Raw genomic sequence first — 18,061 nt, forward strand, 5'->3', positions numbered from 1 at the left:
ACCTACTAACCGGTACATCTTTGGACTGTGGGAGGAAACCACATTACCTGAAGGAAACCCACACACTCACAGGAACAACATACAAAACTCCATTACAGATGGTGCCGGAATTGAACTCCAAACTCTGGGATGTCCCAAGCTGTAATAGCATTGTGCTAACCACTACACTACATCTGCCTCTTTTCTGCCCATATCTGAAACTAATCTACATACCACTGTATTCTTTGATAGTCCTTTACACTGTCCACAATTCCAACCTTATACTCAACGTAAGACCAAAGAATTGATTGTGGACTTCAGAAAGGGTAAGATGAGGAAACACACACCAGTCCTCATTGAGTGATCATCAGTGGAAAGAGTGAGCAAATTCATGTTCCTGGGTGTCAATATTTCTGAGGATCTATCCTGCGCCCAACAAAAAGGTGCAGCTACAAAGGTATGACAACGGCCATATTTCATTCGGAGTTTAAGAAAATTTGGTACATCACCAAAGACGCTTGCAAATTTCTACAGATGTACCATGGAGAGCATTCCAACTAGCTGCATCACTATCTGTTATGTGGGGGGGGGGGGGAGTGGAGGAGAGGGGGGCACTGCACAGGATCGAAATAAGCTTCAGAATGATCTGAACTTGCTCAACTCCATCATGGATATTAGCCTCCCCAGCATCCAGGACATTTCCAAGGAGCATTGCCTCAGAAAGGCAGCATCCATCACCAAGGACATGCCCTCTTCTCATTACAATCATCAGGGAGGTGGTACAGGACTGTCTGTGTAAATATACATGTTGCTGGTTGACCGTCGTTTCCAACGATGAAGTAACCTGTGTGGAAGAGTTCTATAGTGAAAAGGCCATTATTATAGGCATCCGTTAGTCTCAAGAGACCATGGATTTGCACCTTGGAAAGTTTCCAGGGCGCAGGCCTGGGCAGGGTTGTGTGGGAGACCGGCAGTTGCCCATGCTGCGTCTCCCCTCTCCACGCCACCGATGTCCAAGGGAAGGACAAGGGCTGATACAGCTTGGCACCGGTGCCGTCGCAGAGCATTGTGTGGTTAAGTGCCTCGCTCAAGGACACAACATGCTGCCTTAGCCGAGGCTCGAACTAGCAACCTTCAGATCACTAGACCAACGTCTGAACCACTTGGCCACACGCCAAAAGGCCATTACACACACATATACATGCTTCTTATGGTAATTTACAGTTTTTATTATATATTGCAATGTACTGCTGCCGCACAACAAATTTCACAAAGTATGCCAGTGATAATAAACCTGATGCTGATTCTCAACCTTGGTGTCATCCAGAAACATGCCAATCCTCCCATCTACATTTTCATCCAAATCACTGATATTTCAGCAAAGTAAAGGTTAAACTGTGTGATAACCAAACAGAGCCAAGGCATTCTGTATAGCGTTTCTCCGTGATAAGCTGACAGAGACAGTGTGCAGACATAGTGCAGTCATCCAGGTTGAACACAGGCCTTGAAAAATCAAACTCTGGTACAGCCCTTCTGCTCAAGCCTGGAAAACCAGCTCCTGAGACAAGGCAAAGAAGCAAACCAAGGATTCTAGGGCAACACTTACTATTGGACAGTTTATCTTACTAATTCTCAAGCATTATTTGCCTTTAACACAGACTTAATTGGTTATTAATGCCTGAATTATGATTGGTACTTAAATATGCAAATGCCAGGATTCAGAAGTACACAAACTTTCTCTATCAATACAGTAGATTTGGTTAATCAGGGAAGCTGCTGATATGGGACAACCCTTGAAGAACAAAAGCTAATTGAGAAAATAGCCAGGATTTATTTTATTTGGGACACTATGCCACTTAATTAGGACAGGAGACTGGTGCCAAACAGTTTCTAACTAGCATCAATTGTTGTGGCCATCAGACACTACACTATACTTAGAGCAGTTTTTAAATCGTGTCAGTTGTGTGTGCTTGCATTGCTACCCATTTGGGCCAACAGACACCGTTTCAAAAAGCAGTGATCTTTGATCATTTTGGGTTTTATTTTAAAGAAAATGGAGGAAAGTGATGAAGGTGAAACATCTGAACTTGAGCTAGCGACTACACAGGATGCCAGGAAATGTATTGATCAATTACAACACTATTTCATGCAGGAGGGCAACAGAGGCAGTCCATTATTTGCACTAGGTGTCCACACTGATTTTCCTCATTTATAGTCATGCCAGCATACAGTGGACAAATTCCTCCACTGATAACTATTAGGAACTAATACACAGTTTGATGGTACTATAGTAGAACTGATAGTGTTCCAATTCATTCTGTTTTTCATTTAAATACATAATTTGTTACTCAGTTAAATGTAAGTTTGTCATTTAAAGACCTTTTTAAATTTTGTCCATGAAAGGTTTGCTATTCAGGATAGCCACTTAATTGGGCCAAAATGTACTGGTCCCAAAGCATCCCAACTAATTGGAATCCACTGTATTTGTGTACAACTGATCAAGTTCTGTATAAAAATGACATTTCTTTGATCAATCTGCAGAGCAGTGTGGTGATAGGGTTAATGCTGTTCACTTTGTGAATTAAGTGTGATTGAGGAATGAATGCAAGTTGTCAGAGTCCAGTTAATCAATGACAACAATATACCATAACAACAGAGCCCGGCACTGATCCCCAGAGACCACCACTGGTCAGAGTAACCCTTCAACCCCTTCCCTGTCATCTATGGGGCAAGCCAGTTCAGAATCCAAACTTGCAATTCACACTGGATCCCATGCATCTTCAGCTCCTGAATCAAACTACCACGAGGAACCTTATCAAATGCTTTACTAAAGTCCACACAGATAATGCTCACTGTCTTACCCTCATCAAGCTCCTTTGTCACCTCTTCAAACACATCGATCAAGTTTATAAGGCCCTGTACAAAGTCCTGCCAACTGTCCCAAGCAGGTCGTGCCTTTGCAAATATGCATGGATTGTACCTCTCAGTATTCTCTCCGACAGCTTCCCTACTACTGACCTATATTTACCTGCATCAGCCCTACTTCCCTTCTTAAAACATAGAACTGCACAGCACAAGAACCGACCTTTTGGCCCATAATGTTGTGCTAACCCAATTAAATTAGTAATCAAATGGCCAACTAAACTAGTCCCTTATGCCTCCACAATGTCCATATCCTTCCACGTTCCTGTCATTCATGTACCTATCTAAATGCCTCTACCACAACAGGCACCCCATACCTTGTGTAAAAAACTTGCCCCTCACATCTCCTTTGAACTTACCTCCTCTCACCTTAAATGTGTGCCCTCTGGTAATCCTAGGAAATAAATATTATCTGCCTGCTCTATGCCTCAACCTTATGAACCTCCATCAGATCTCCCCTTGGCCTCCACCAAACAACCCACGTTTGTCCAACCTCTCATTATAGCAAATGCCTTCTAATCCAAGCAGCATCCTGGTAAACCTCTTCACCTTCTCCAAAGCATCCACATCCTTCTTACAACAAAACTGTATTCAGTACTCCAGATGGTCCAACTGGAGTTTTACAAAGCTGCAACATAACTTCCTTGAATGAAGGAACAACATTTGTTACTCTCTGGTCCTCTAGGACCTCACCTACTGCTGCTATTACAGATGCCCCCTAACCCATTTGGCATTGTCAGAGTTCAGTGTACATCAATAGAAGTATCTGCTGTGCCCACTTTCTCCACTCCCTCACCTCTTCCAGTGTGCCTGTGGCCAGGCTGATTTGCTCTGGCCCGAGCTTCCGATGCACAGTCCGGAGAACGGGAAGGTAGCGGAGTGCCATGTCTTCGGGAAGCAGCACGACCTGGGCCAGATCTGGCTCCTCGCAGTGGCTCAGCAGCTGGGCGACCTCATCACTGACGCATACACCTGGAGATCAGTATGGGTGAGGAAAAGCAGGAAGAGGACAGGGAGACCAGAAAAAGCAAGGAGAGGCTCGCTGAATATATTTGGGTAAATTGCGGTACAGTTACGCAGCAGCTGGCACAACTCTTTACAACGCCAGCAGCCAGGATTCAATTCCTGCCTCTGTCTGGAAGGAGCTTTTATGTTCTCCCCCTGACTGCGTGGGCTTCCTCCGGCTTCCTCCAATATTCCTAAGACATATGGGTAGGGCTTAGTAAGTTGTGAGCATGTTCTTTTTCCAATCTTTTTATTAAATTTCAAATTAATAAACATAACAATATTGATAATGGTATATAGAGATCAGGATTACATTAATGACAATTAACATATAAAAACACATATTTCAGTAACAAATGGAGTTGAACCGCCCAATCTCTTAGTAATTAACCATGAAAAAGATATTTATAAGAGAAAAAAAACCCTAAACTAAGAAAAACTAAACTAAAAAAAAACAAAGATTGGGCTGCCAGTTGTGAGCATGTTATGCTGGTGCCGGAAGTGGGGCTGCTCTTGCGGGCTGCCCCAGCACATATTGGGACTGTGTTAGCCATTCATGCAAACAATGAATTTCACTGTATGTTTCGATATACATGTGACAAATAAAGCTAATCTTAAAAAAAAATTTATATCAGAGAGGGGGGTAACCAGTGTCTGCAGCACCAGTGAATTCCACCTCAGTGTTTCTGACTGCCCCCCACTTTCAGTAACGCCATTGTGCTCCAGCCTGGTTATTGATCCTGTCGGTGGTCAACAGTCAGGTAACTGACCATGAGTTTAGTTTGGCTTAAACTTGTTAACTGATCCCATGCTCAGTTCAGTCCTCCACCTGGTAATTACCCCCACCCTCAGCCTGTGTGCTGATAGCCGTTCCCTGTTCATTGCTGCCCCCTTCACCCCACCTTAGTGTGAACTGATCCTGCGTGCAGTCCCACCTCCAGATTGACACTCAGTCTGGTACAGTTAATAACAAGTGGATAATCACTGCAAGTGCTCATTCTGAGAGAATGTGACATCTCCCACAGCAACCCTGTCACAGACCCCTGTGTGCAGACCCCCTTCTTAGCCTCCACTGGTTGATCATGGATGTTGCATCCTAGCTGTCAATACGTGAGCCAGCACACAAGCCAGCGCAGTAGGACACGGAGAATAAGCTGTTTCCCATGCAGCAGACTCCCCCTCTCTACACAGCTGATTAACGGCAGAGACCAATACAGTTTGGCACCAGCGGCGTTACAAGAGTTGCTGGTCAGCATTGACAACCTTAGAGACTCCAGCTCCAGACTTTTCCCCTCTGGGTTTACTCCCGAAGATTTCCCCATGAGTGTGTGTAGCCACACGGCAGCAGAGGTTTAAAAGCAGTTTTCCTTCCCCTAGATGAGCTGCCATCCTTGGTTGAGGAGCCCCATCTGCCCGAAGCGACTGGTTTTAAGGCACCAGTAACCCATCTTTGCCCCTTCTCCTGTCAGTAGAAATGGTTCTGCAGTTCAATGCTGATTGGCAACTCTTGCTAAGCCACACATGAATGCTAGGGGCTGCACTTGGCTGTCAGAGGCTATTTGGAATGCATGCCATTGAGAGCATTTAATAGGTAGTGGAACCTATTATCACCACTATGCCCTCTCAGCTATGATAATCCCACACTGTGTATTAAGACTGTTTTCATGTGCAGTTCCATTCCTTACGGTGCACAAGAATCTTGCCTTTATGTGCTTTTCTATAGACGTTCATTGCATTTCTAGAACAAGACCTTAATAAATTAAAGGTCTTAGTTTTAAAAGAAAAAGAGCCACCCTTCTCTGATGGAAGGATGGAACACAGGCGGAGAACTTTTGGCTCTCAACATCTGTGCTTAACATGATGCCAAATTAAACTAAACCTGCCTACACAAGATCCGTATCCCTCATATTCATATGTCAATCTAGAAGCCACAAACTTCACTATCTTATCTGCTTCTACCACTGCCCTGACAAGCATTTCCACGCACCCACAAAGAGCAGAAGATCAAGAGATGCTGGAAATCCTGAGCAACATAAAATGCTGGAGGAATTCAGCAGGTCAGACAGCATTTATGGAGAGGAAAAAAAAGGCTTAGGTTTCAGGTCGAGACTTTTCACCAGCCATGATGGTTCCACCTACCTGTCTTTTCTACTTAACCCTCAATTCCCCTGCTATGCAAAAATCTATCTAACCGTGTCGTAAATATATTTAATGAGGTGGCCTCTATTGCTTCCTAGGCAGAAAATGCCACAGATTCACCAGTCTCTGGAAAAAGTTTCTCCATCCTAAATCTATTCCCCTGAATCTTGATGCTACGTCCCCGGTTGTAGTCCCACTTGCCAGTGGAAACAACTTTCTTGCCTCTATTTCTATAAGATCCCCATCTATAAGCTCTCCTTTCAGCTTCCCCCCTCACCTTAAATGCTCTGTTATTTGACATTTCTACCCTGGGAGAAAGATTCCAAGCACCTATCACATTATGCCTCCCTGAAGTTTATAAACATCTGGTTTAAGTTCATTTATCATTCAATCACACATGAAAACCCATCAATAAAACCAAATGAAACAGTTACTCCAAGGTGTAAACCATAGTACCAATAATCACACACAACACTAGGCACATATAAGCACATACAAGATATCAGTAAAATACAACCACACAACAAAAATATAGTCTATGAATGTTGCTGGTGTCTGCAATCGAACACAATACAGCTTGTCTTCTGCCAAGCGAACACTGGGAGGCAGCACCAACTCCAGCTATCAAGTCTCCCTATCAGTCTTTGCCACTCCACGGTAAATACCCCAAGTTTGTCCAACCTGTCTTTGTTCCTCACACCCTGTAATCCAGGCAGCAAACTGCATCCTCCCCAAAGCTTTGACAACCAGAACTATACAAATCCATGGCTTTAAAATCCCTGCCCAGGAAATCTGTAGAGGCTGAACCCTCATGTGCATTCAAAGCTCAGAGAAACCACTGATTAGTCATGGAACTAAGGGTTATGAAGCACATGGAGCCATGGATAAGGGGAAGTTGAAATAGACACAACCTCACTGAATAGCAGAGCGAGTTAAGCGAGCTGAAGGATACACACCTGGCTCTCTCATCTTCCTTCCTTCAGGCAACATGTTCAACAGCATGGACAAGCGATTCCACAGACTCTGAGAGCTCTGCAAAAGAAGGAGTCAGATCACACACACGGAACTAAAGTAACTCTAGTCTGGTGTCACAATTGGGAGACTGGGCAAAACGACTTGCAGGAAAAATACAAAGTTAAATGCAGGATTCTTAACAGTGTGGAGGAAACAAAGGATCTTGGGGTTCACAGCTATAGATCCAAGTTGCTGGGCAAGTAATAGGGTAGTTAAGGAAGTGTATGGTGTGTTGGCCATCATTACTCAGGGACTGAGTTCAAGAGATGGGAGGTAATGTTGTGGCTTTATAAAATTCTATTTAGCCCACACTTAGACCATAGGACAACAGAGCAGTTAGAACATTTGGCCATTGGAACTTGAAGTACTGTGTTCAGTTCAGGTCGCCACAGTATAGGAAGGAAGTGGAAGTTTAAGAAAAGGTGCAGAGCAGATGTACCAGGATGATGTATGGATTACAGAGCATGTCTTGAGGATAGGATAAATGAGCTAGGGTTTTTCTCTTTGGAGCGAAGAAAGTGAGAGGTGACTTGATAGACGAGTACAAGATAATAAAAGGCTTCGAAGAGCCAGAGACCTTTTCCCAGGGTGGAAATGGCTAATAAGAGGGGACAGAACTTTGGGCTTGGAGGAGATGTCAAGAAGCGATGTCAGAGGTAGAAAGCTGTGAATGTGTGGAACATCCTGCCAGGGGTCACGGTGGATATATTAGGGACATTTAAGACCCTCTTTAATAGGCTTAATAACAAAAGAAAAATAGAGGGCTATGTGGGAGGGAAGAGTTAGATTGATAGTACAGTAGGTTAAAGGGTTGGCACATTATCATGGGCCGAAAGGCCTGTAATGTCATGTACTGCTCTATGTAGAGCGAGTAAGTGACTGCACATTTTATTAACCCCGCCGGAGACTTCTATTGCTCACTTCATCAGAGGGATGGTGCAGGAGACAAGACATGGGGTCAAGCAGGAAGGTGTCCTGCAAAGCCGGGGGTCTGGAGTATGGAGGGATTCCAGAGCTCAGGACCCAAGTAGCTGGAAGAAGGGAAAAGCATGGGAAGGATACCGGGGGAAGGAAACTGCAGAAATTGACAGCCAGGCGGAAGAAAGGAGAATGAGCTGATCTCCACTGGTAGTGATAGGGGGTGGACATCTCCATAAGGAGAGATTTCCACTAGAGGAAAGAGGAGGGAATTCTAAAGAACGTAACAAAAGGAGGTCACATTGAAAGCCTGTTCACAAGTGGTGGTTCTACCGACCATCAAGCCCTCGGCGCTAAGGAGGGGGTGGGTGGAGGGGAGCCGAAGGGGGAGAGCGGGGCAGAATTAGGAAGAGGGAGGATGGAGGTAGGGTAGGTTGGGGATGTCACACTGGCCCGGAGGTCCCACACCTGTGCACACATGAGGATGATGTCGGTGTTGTTGCGCAGCCAATCCAACAGGATCTTGACGGTGGTCAGCAGCCCCTCGTGGGATAGGATCTCCAGCTTCTCCAGGGGCGTCTTCTCCCTCCGAAGTGACTTGTTGCTGGCATCACTGGCCTCCGAGTCCGAGCCTGTGTCTGCAGGGGGAACAAAACATTAGCCAAGGTAAATCCAGTTTCCCGCTGCAGAGTCAGCAAGAACCACTCTCTCTACCAAGCAGGGGAACATGGTAACGCAGAGAGAGAAAGAGTATCCACATCAAGACCGTAAGACAACGGAGCAGAATTAGGATTACTCTCAATTCCATTGTCCTGCCTTCTCCCTGTCACCTTTAACATCCTGACTAATCAAGAACCTATTAACCTCTGCTTTAAGTATACCCAAATGACTTGGCCTCTACAGGTGTCTGTGGCAATTAATTCCAGATTCACCACCCTCTGGCTAAAGAAATATCTCATCTGTTCTGAATGGATGTCCCTCTATTCTCAGACTGTGGCTTCTGGTCCTAAATTTTCCCCACGATAGGAACATCCTTTCCAAATCCACTCTACCTTGACCTTTCAATATTCAATTGGTTTCAATGAGATCCCCCGCACCCCCCCATTCTCCTACACTCCAGTGAGTAGAGGCCCAAAGACATCAAATGCTCCTTGTACGTTAACCCTTTCATTCCTGGAATCATATCTTGAACCTCCTCTGGACCCTCCTCAATGCCAGAACATCTTTTCTTCGGCAAGGAGCCCAGAACAACTCACAATAATCCAAGTACGGTCTGACCAATGCCCATTAAATCCTCAGCATTACATCCTTGATCTTTTCAAAATGAATGTTGATACTGCATTTGCCTTCCTTATCACTCACTCAGACTGCAAAAACAACATTGAACAGCAACAGGCCAGCAGACCAGCATTGTCAGAGGACCCTGCCCTTCCCTGTCAAACATCCCAGAGCCCACGAATTTCTTTCAACAGCACATTCACTGGGAACGTAGTGGTGAATCACAAACAACAAGATCACAAATGACAACTTAATGACAACTGCTTTTTAAAGAGTAAAAATAGCTTTCTTTGTCACATGTACATGAAACAGACATTGAAATGCATTGCTTGCTTCATCAAGCAACAGTCCAAGGATGTGTAGGGACACAGTTCCGGCACCAACATAGCATACCCACAACTTACCAGCTCGAACCCTAGATTTGGAATGTGCAACTGTAACAGGCCCTTCTAGCCCAATAAGCCCACACCCAAGTGACAAATTAACCTACTAACCAATATGTCTTTGGACTGTGGGAGGAAACTGGAGAACCCAGAGGAAACCCATGCAGTTACGAGGAGAAGGTACAAACTCCTTACGGTCAGTAACAGGAACTGAACCCTGATTACTGGTGCAGCAAAGTGTTGCACTAACCGCTCAGCTACCCTGCTGCCTGTTGTTGAGGGCAGATATAAAGGACAAGATGTTAAGGAGACCACCACAGTTGTTCTCCAAAATGAGACTCCTGAAATCCTGTCTGAGCAGCTGAGAGAGAAGGGGTTTTACTTTAACTCCTCAGGTCAGCCACCATGAACCAAGTACAAAGGGTGGTACATTAGCATGTGCGTGTGTGTGCCCTTAACTCCTGGTGGAGCCGTCGGGGCGCTGTCATGACAAGCTTTTTGCACCGATCTTTTTGGTGACTGCTCATCATACGGTGTGTCTTGGGCATCTGAAACCTGGTGGAGCCCATCCCTCTCCAGGTTTTTTTTTTTACGAGGTCCAGTTGCTAGCTCGACACTCAACCCAGGCATGCAAGGGAGCTAGCCGGATTCGAACTCGGACCTCTCGCCCTGAAGTCCAACACTGATGCCACTACGCAACCAGCCCGCCAACAGTAGTGTAGCAGTTAGCATAATGCTTCGGAAGGTCCAACCAAGGTAGAACATACAAGGTAAATGGTAGGACACTGAGGAGTGCAGTAGAACAGAGGGATCTGGGAATACAGATACATCATTCCCTAAAAGTGGTGTCACAAGTAGATAGGGTTGTAAAGAGAGCTTTTGGTACATTGGCCTTTATAAATCAAAGTATTGAGTATAAGAGTTGGAATGTAAAGGTGAGGTTGTATAAGACATTGGTGAGACCGAATTTGGAGTATTGTGTGCAGTTTTGGTCACCGAATTACAGGAAGGATATTAATAAGGTTGAAAGAGTGCAGAGAAGGTTTACAAGGATGTTACCGGGACTTGAGAAACTGAGTTACAGAGAAAGGTTGAATAGGTTAGGACTTTATTCCCTGGAGCGTAGGAGAATGAGGGGTGATTTGATAGAGGTATATAAAATTATGATGGGTATAGATAGAGTGAATGCAAGCAGGCTTTTTCCACTGAGGCGAGGGGAGAAAAAAAACCAGAGGTCATGGGTTAAGAGTGAAGGGGGAAAAGTTTAAAGGGAACATTAGGGGAGGCTTCTTCACGCAGAGAGTGGTGGGAGTGTAGAATGAGCTGCCAGATGAAGTGGTAAATGCGGGCTCACTTTTGACATTTAAGAAAAACTTGGACAGGTACATGGATGAGAGGGGTTTGGAGGGATATGGCCCGGGTGCAGGTCAGTGGGACTAGGCAGAAAAATGGTTCAGCACAGCTAAGAAGGGCCAAAAGGCCTGTTTCTGTGCTGCAATGTTCAATGGTTCTATTGGGGTACACTTCCCACTGCCATCTGTAAGGAGTGTGTATGTTCCTTTGTGAACCTGAAGGTTTCTGCCGGGTGCTCTGTTTTCTTCCCACATTTCAAAGACGTAGGTTAGGGTTAGTAAATTGTGGGTATGCTATGTTGGTACCAGAAGCAGGGCAACACTCGTGGGCTGCCCCCAGCACTGTATTGCTGACGCAAGCAACGCATTTCACTGTTTTGATGATTTGATGTACATGTGATAACTAAAGCTAATCTTTAATCCAATTAGCTTATAAGTGGGGTATACTGCCCTGAAGGGATCAAATGTTAATTTAATAATCCACTTGGGGGTGGGGATCAAAGTGAAGGGCCTTCAGCAACAAATCAAACAGGGACCTGGGAATACAGATCCATAATTTCCTGAAAGTGGCATCAAAGGTCGACAGGATTGTAGAGAGCTTTTAGCACATTGGCTACTGGCCTTCATAAATCAGAGTACTGAGTACAGGAGTTGCAAACTTATGTTGAAGTTGTACAAAACATCAAAGAGGCAAAATTTGTATTGTATGCAGTTCTCGCCACTTACCTAATGGAAAGGTATCAATAAGCCAGGAAGAGTAGAGAAAATTTACAAGGATGTTGCTGGGACTTAAGGACCCGTTGTAGAGAAAGGTTGAATAGGTTAGGATTTGATTCCCTGGGGCATAGAATAATGAGGGGAGATTTGATAGAGGTATACAAAATTATGAGGGGTATAGATAAGGTAAATGCAAGCAGGCTTTTTCCACTGAGGTTAGGGAAAGGGAAAATACTTAAGAGGAACGAGTGTGGAATATGCTGCCAGTGAAAATGGTGGATGCAGGTTTGACTGCAACATTGAAGAGAAATTTAGATTGGAGGGGTGTGGAAGTCTATGGTCCAAGTGCTGGTCAACAGGACAGCAGAATAGACTTGGTACAGACTAGATGGGCCGAAAGACCTGTTTTGAAGCTGTTGTGCCACAGAACTCTAATTCATTGCTTCCATCACTTTGCACGTCAATGCCCATGATATCTCAAGGCCATCTATAGGCACTGAAGTAATTCTGGTGACCTCTGTAAAGCAGGACAAATGTACAACAGCAGGGTGGCAAGAGCAGCATTTGGCATGCTCCCCTTCAACTGTCGGGGTGCTGAGTGTAGAGCTCGGATATTATGCTGCAGTTGTATCCCATTTGTGAAGCCACACTTAAAGCATTGGTCACCTTGTTATAGGAAATATGTGGTTAAACTGGAAAGAGCGCTGCAAAGATTTACCAGAATGTTGTCTGGACTTGTGGAACTGAATTACAAGCAGTGGCTGCATACACTGGAACTTCATTCCCATGAGTATAGGAGACAGAGGGGTGAAATACACTGGAATTTAGAAGGATGAGAGGGGATCTGATTGAAACATATAAGATTATTAAGGGATTGGATACGTTAGTGGCAGGAAACATGTTCCCGATGTTGGGGGAGTCCAGTAACTGAGGCCACAGTTTAAGAATAAGGGCTAGGCCATTTAGAACGGAGTTGAGGAAACACTTTTTCACCCAGAGAGTTGTGGATCTGTGGAATGCTCTGCCCCAGAAAACAGTGGAGGCCAAGTCTCTGGATGCTTTCAAGGAGCTAGATAGGTATCTTATGGATAGGGGAATCAAGGGATATGGGGACAAGGCAGGAACCGGTTATTGATAGTAATTGATCAGCCATGATCTCAAAATGACGGTGCAGGCTCGAAGGGCCGAATGGTCTACTTCTGCACCTATTGTCTATTGTCTATCACATTGAATGGTGCTGCTGGCTCAAAGGGCCAAATGGCCTACTCCTACACCTATTGTCTATTGAAATTATAGAGGTATACAAGATCATGAGGGGCAGTGACAGTCTGAAAGCACAGTCTTTTTCAGAGGGGGATGCTAAAAAAAAAGCCAGTAATAAAAGAGCAGCGCAGCGATTAGCACAGCACTACTACAGCTTGGAAAGTCAGATATTGTACAATGGTGGCTTCCTCTGAAAGGAGTTTGTACATCCTCCCCATGGAATGCGTGGGTTTCCTCCGGGTGCTCCAGTTTCCTCCCACAATCCAAAGATGAACCGGCGAGTAAGTTAATTGGTCTTTGTAAATTACCCTATGATAAAGGCTAGGGGTTCAATCAGGGGTTTCTGGGCAGCATGGCTCAAAGGACCAGAAATGTGTGCATCTCTAAATAAATAAATCAGAGGTGAAAGGGCAGTGTCTTCACACAAAGGGTGGTATGTACTTGGAATGATCCGCTAGAAATAATGGTTGAGGCAGACACATTAGGAACATTTAAAAGCCATCTTGAAAAGTGCATGGATGGAAGAGGTCAAGATCAGAATCAGGTTTAATATCACTGATATGTTGTGGAATCTAGCTCACTGGGCAATACAGCCAGCATGCATGAGTTAGACTCTCAAACTCTGCTTGATTGTTATGGATTAAAGGAAAGACACTGGCAGGAGAGCACAGGACAGTGCCGGGGAGGTTTTAGCCCAGGCTGAGGTAAGCTTACCGTGTTCAGTGACCCCGGGGCTCTGGAGGACGCCGTTGGCACAGGGTTTCTCCTGCTGTGTGGCAGGGGCCTGGTTCTCCGCTGGAGCCCTAACCATCACATTGGTGAAGGTGGGGGCCAGGCGGAAGCACCTCTTGGGCTGGAACATCTGGGAGGACAGGGCCTGGAGGTTGCTGGCGATGGTGGCGTCGTTGGCAGTGCCCGGCCCATTGGCCGGCGGCTCGGAGACATCAGGGGAACGAGCAGGGAGGGGGCCAGTTTCGCCTCCCCTGCCGGGACCCCGGGGCCCTTCCTCGATGTCCTCCAGATCGGAGCGGGACTCCTGACTATTCATGTCAGAGTCAGACTCCAGATCGAAGGCAGCCTCAGCCTCCTCATCCTCCTCCTCCTCCTCCTCTTCATCCGTCTTGTCGGAGGCGGAGTCGGAATGCTCGCTCTCCTTGACTGAATCCTCGCTGGGGTCCGAATCAAAGCCCTCACTCAGGTCACTCTCGTCGGCCTTCTGCCGCAGCCGCCGCCGTCGCAGCTGCCACATCCGTGAATACTTCCGGCCCTTGGGCTTGCCATCAGGCTGCACCGGCCCGTTCAGTGCCTCGGGCTCCGGGCCCCTCAACGGCACCTCCTTCACCTCCGTTTCGTCTGGGGGTTGTGGGGGGAGAGAACAGAAAACACACGGTCAGACATATCATAGCCCCCTTGGCTGACATGAGGAACGTCACAGGAATGTGTTGAGAGGAAGGAGGAAGGGAGGAGTGGAGGGAGCAGGTGTGGGGTGGGGAGGGGGTTGTGTGGACCGATTGAACCAGGACTCCCTCGACAGAGACGGGAACAGATGAACACAAGTTACCTATGTGCTCAGGATGCAAGGAAGGAACGGCATTGTCACCGTCTTCCAACTCCGCCTGCAGCCGGATGTTGACGTGGTTCACCAGGTGGGAGAAGAGGGCGAGAGTGAAGGCGATGGCTGCACTGTACTGCTTCAGGCCTGCAATACATGAAAACAGTTGGTGAACTACTGCTGTCGCCCCCAACCCATGGAACAGAGGCAGCCAAGTACATGTAATACCCCACCTGCACAGGCACAGCTCAAATGTGAGTTATTCCAGCAATACTGACTAACGCTCTCCTGCAATCACTCATCCACAGAACCAAATAAAGCAGTGGCACATAGCCATGGTGGCAGGAATGCAAGGATTAGAGTTAGGTTTAATATCACTGGCACATGTCTTGAAATCTGTGGTTTTGCATCAGCAGTACATGGGAATACATAATAATAACCATAAATTACAAAAATATTTTTTTATTAAATAAATTAAATTAGTGCAAAAGAAAAGAGCAAAAAATATTGAGGGCGTATACATGGGTTCATTCAGAAATCTGATGATGGAGGGCAAGCAGTTTTTGTTAAAATGTTGAATGTGTGTCTTCAGGCTCCTGTACCTTCTCCTGGATGGTAGCAATGAGAAGAGGGCCTGTCCTGGGTGATGGGGAGTCCTTAACGATGGACACCGCCATTTTGAAACATCGCCTTTTCAAGGTATACTGGCTGCTGGGGAGGCGAGTGCCCGTGATGGGAGCTGGTTGAGTTTACAACTTCTTCTGATCCCGTGCAGTGATGACTTCATACCAGACGGTGATGCAACCAGTAAGAATGCTCTCCACAGTACAACTGTAGAAATTTGCAAGAGTCTTCGGTGTCATACCAAATCGCCTCAAACTTCTGATGAAATATAGCTGATGTCATGCCTTCTTTGTAACTGCATCAATATGTTGAGCCCAGGATAGATCTTCAAATGCTGAACCCCGGGAACTTGAAAATGCTCACCCTTTCCTCAATGAAACTGGTGTGTGTGTTCCCTTGACTTCCCCTTCTGAAGTCTCAGCTGCTGTAGACCATCGAATAGATCATGGCCAACACAACCCCTCCAGCCCCGATCTCAGTGAACAAGCAGCTGCCTATCCCAACCTTGAGAATACTCAACACTGACCTCAGTCCCAAGAGAAAGATTACTAAGGATTCTCAGCCGTCCACAAGAAGGAATTTCTTATCATTCTAAATATCAGCCTCTGCTCTATATTTATGCAAAATACATAACATAGTTATGATGCAAAATACTTATGCAGTCTATCTGCTAATTCTTTTCCCATTACTATCTCTCTAGCATCATTTTCCAGTGGTCCAATATCTACTCTAATCTCCCTTTTACTCTTTATATATTTGAAAAACTTCTGGAATCACTTTTGATATTATTGGCTAGTTTACCTTCATTATTTCATCTTTTCCTTCTTTAGAGTATTCTTAGTTGCCTTCTGCTGGTTTTTAAAATGTTCCCAATCCTCTAACTTCCCACTAATTTTTGCTCTATTATATGCCCTCTCTTTTGCTTTTATGTTGGCTTTCACTACCCTTTTAGAATACTTCCTCTTCTTTAGAATGTATCTATTCTGGGTCTTCCGAATTGCCCCCAGAAACTCCAGCTGAGGTCAGAAAGCAGCTCCTGTACTTCAGCGGTTCCCCCCCACCTCTCGATCCTCAAGACAGGGGGTTTAGAGAAGCAACATGGAAGATTGTAACATCGGAACAGCAAGTTGGCTGGTCTCTGCTCTCATTGTTGCAGGAGTGACCTCTCTCCCCCTCAGTGGACTGAGAGAGCTCTGCTGTCATCCCTGCTAGTATCCCCTTCCAATCAACTTTGGTCAGCTCCTCTCTCAGGCCTCTGTAATTCCCTTTACTCCACTATAACACTAAGCTTCTCCCTCTCAAACCACAGGGTGAATTCCATCATGTTAAGATCACTGCCTCCCAAGGGTTCCTTTGCCTTAAGCTCCCTAATTAAATCCAGTTAATTACACAATAGGAAGTGAGGAAAGCTGCCACTGGTGGAATCTGCAGTCTCGGGCAACTTCTCCCAGTTTGTCCACAAAACAGCACATTTCTGGTCTTTCTTTTCAAGGTGGTTGTGGTTCCTTTGAAGTCCGTGATCTGCGGTTCAAACTATAGTTATTCACAATTGGTGGACTGACTGTGCAGACTTGCTTCACACTCTCCAGGAATGGCCTGGAAGAGGCACACCCTCTGTTCTGGGAGGCTGCAAGTCAGGAAGCAGTCCTGTGGGCGACCTGGTTCCTCATCAATCCCACCAACTGAAGCATCGTGGGACATTGAAACATTGAGACAGCAGACAATGTGCTTGCTAATCACCGGCTGAGGTCAGAAGGCGGCTCCTGTACTTCAGCGGTTTCCCCTTCAAGACAGGGGGTTTAGAGAAGCGACATGGAAGAGCGGAACATCGGAACAGCGAGTTGGCTGGTCTCTGCTCTCGTTGTTGCAGGAGTGACCTCCCTCCCCCTTGCTGGACTGAGAGAGCCTGTCTGAGATACCAAAGTGCTGGCTTGTGGACTGTATGTAGTTTGATGGACTCTGGATCAATGGGCTCTGCTGTTGCTTGTGTGGTGAGGGATGGGGGAAGAGGATCGGTACTTCTGCAGGTGCAGGTGGGGTGGGGGGGGTTGATGTTTTTTGTTGTTGCTTCTGCAAAGGGAGGGGGAAGAGGGTATTCGCGGATTTGATGGTTCTCTCGTTCTAGGGGGTTTCTTTGTTTCGTGGAAGTCTGTGAAGAGGACAAATTTTAGGTTGTGTAGTTTTTAAAACTGCATACTGTAGTTTCTAACATACTTTGAACTTTGAAATATCCAATCCAGAATTGCTGGTACCCTAGTGAGCTCAACAACAAGCTGTCATCTCAGAGGCATTTCACAAATTATCTCTCTTGGAATCCAGCATCAAACTGATTTTCCCAATATACGAGGGGTGATTGATAAGTTCATGGCCTAAGGTAGAAGGAATCAATTTTAGAAAACCTAGCACATTTATTTTTCAACATAGTCCCCTCCTATATGTACACACTCAGTCCAGCGGTCGTGGAGCATACGGATCCCTTCTTTGTAGAAGTGGTCCACAGCAGGGGTGATTGATAAGTTCGTGCCCTAAGGGAGAAAGAGATGAGTTATTAACTTCAAACTTTCTGCATCATCACTCAAAGAGTTGAACTGCACATGCATGTAACAAGACCATTTTGGACCACCAGGTGGTCCACAGCAAGAGTGATTGATAAGTTTGTGGCCTAAGGTAGAAGGAGATGAGTTATACAGCTCTTGTTACATGCAAGTGCAGTTCAACTCTGAGTGATTATGCAGAAAGTTTAGAGTTAATAACTCATCTCCTTCTACCTTAGACCACGAACTTATCAATCACCCCATGCTGTGGACCACGTCTGGAGGTCCAAGACGCCGACTTCTACAAAGAAGGGATCCGTACGCTCCACGACCGCTGGACTAAGTGTAGGAAAAGTAAATGTGCTAGGTTTCTAACTGACG

At 45.8% G+C, this 18,061-nt stretch overlaps 1 protein-coding gene across 1 annotated transcript in view; it reads right to left on the bottom strand.

The window, feature by feature from the left end:
* Window positions 1–18,061, bottom strand: part of smg5 (SMG5 nonsense mediated mRNA decay factor) — a 79,147-nt gene that overhangs the window by 24,552 nt on the left and 36,534 nt on the right. The window contains exons 11-15 of the mRNA XM_073061358.1: window positions 14,532–14,669; window positions 13,685–14,323; window positions 8,446–8,615; window positions 7,002–7,077; window positions 3,698–3,873 (exon numbers count right to left, since the gene is read on the bottom strand). Coding sequence (XP_072917459.1) covers window positions 3,698–3,873; window positions 7,002–7,077; window positions 8,446–8,615; window positions 13,685–14,323; window positions 14,532–14,669 — 1,199 coding nt within the window. The remainder of the gene's footprint in view (window positions 1–3,697; window positions 3,874–7,001; window positions 7,078–8,445; window positions 8,616–13,684; window positions 14,324–14,531; window positions 14,670–18,061) is intronic.

The sequence above is a fragment of the Hemitrygon akajei genome, chromosome 11 (assembly GCF_048418815.1).
Source record: "Hemitrygon akajei chromosome 11, sHemAka1.3, whole genome shotgun sequence".
Taxonomy (NCBI): domain Eukaryota; kingdom Metazoa; phylum Chordata; class Chondrichthyes; order Myliobatiformes; family Dasyatidae; genus Hemitrygon; species Hemitrygon akajei.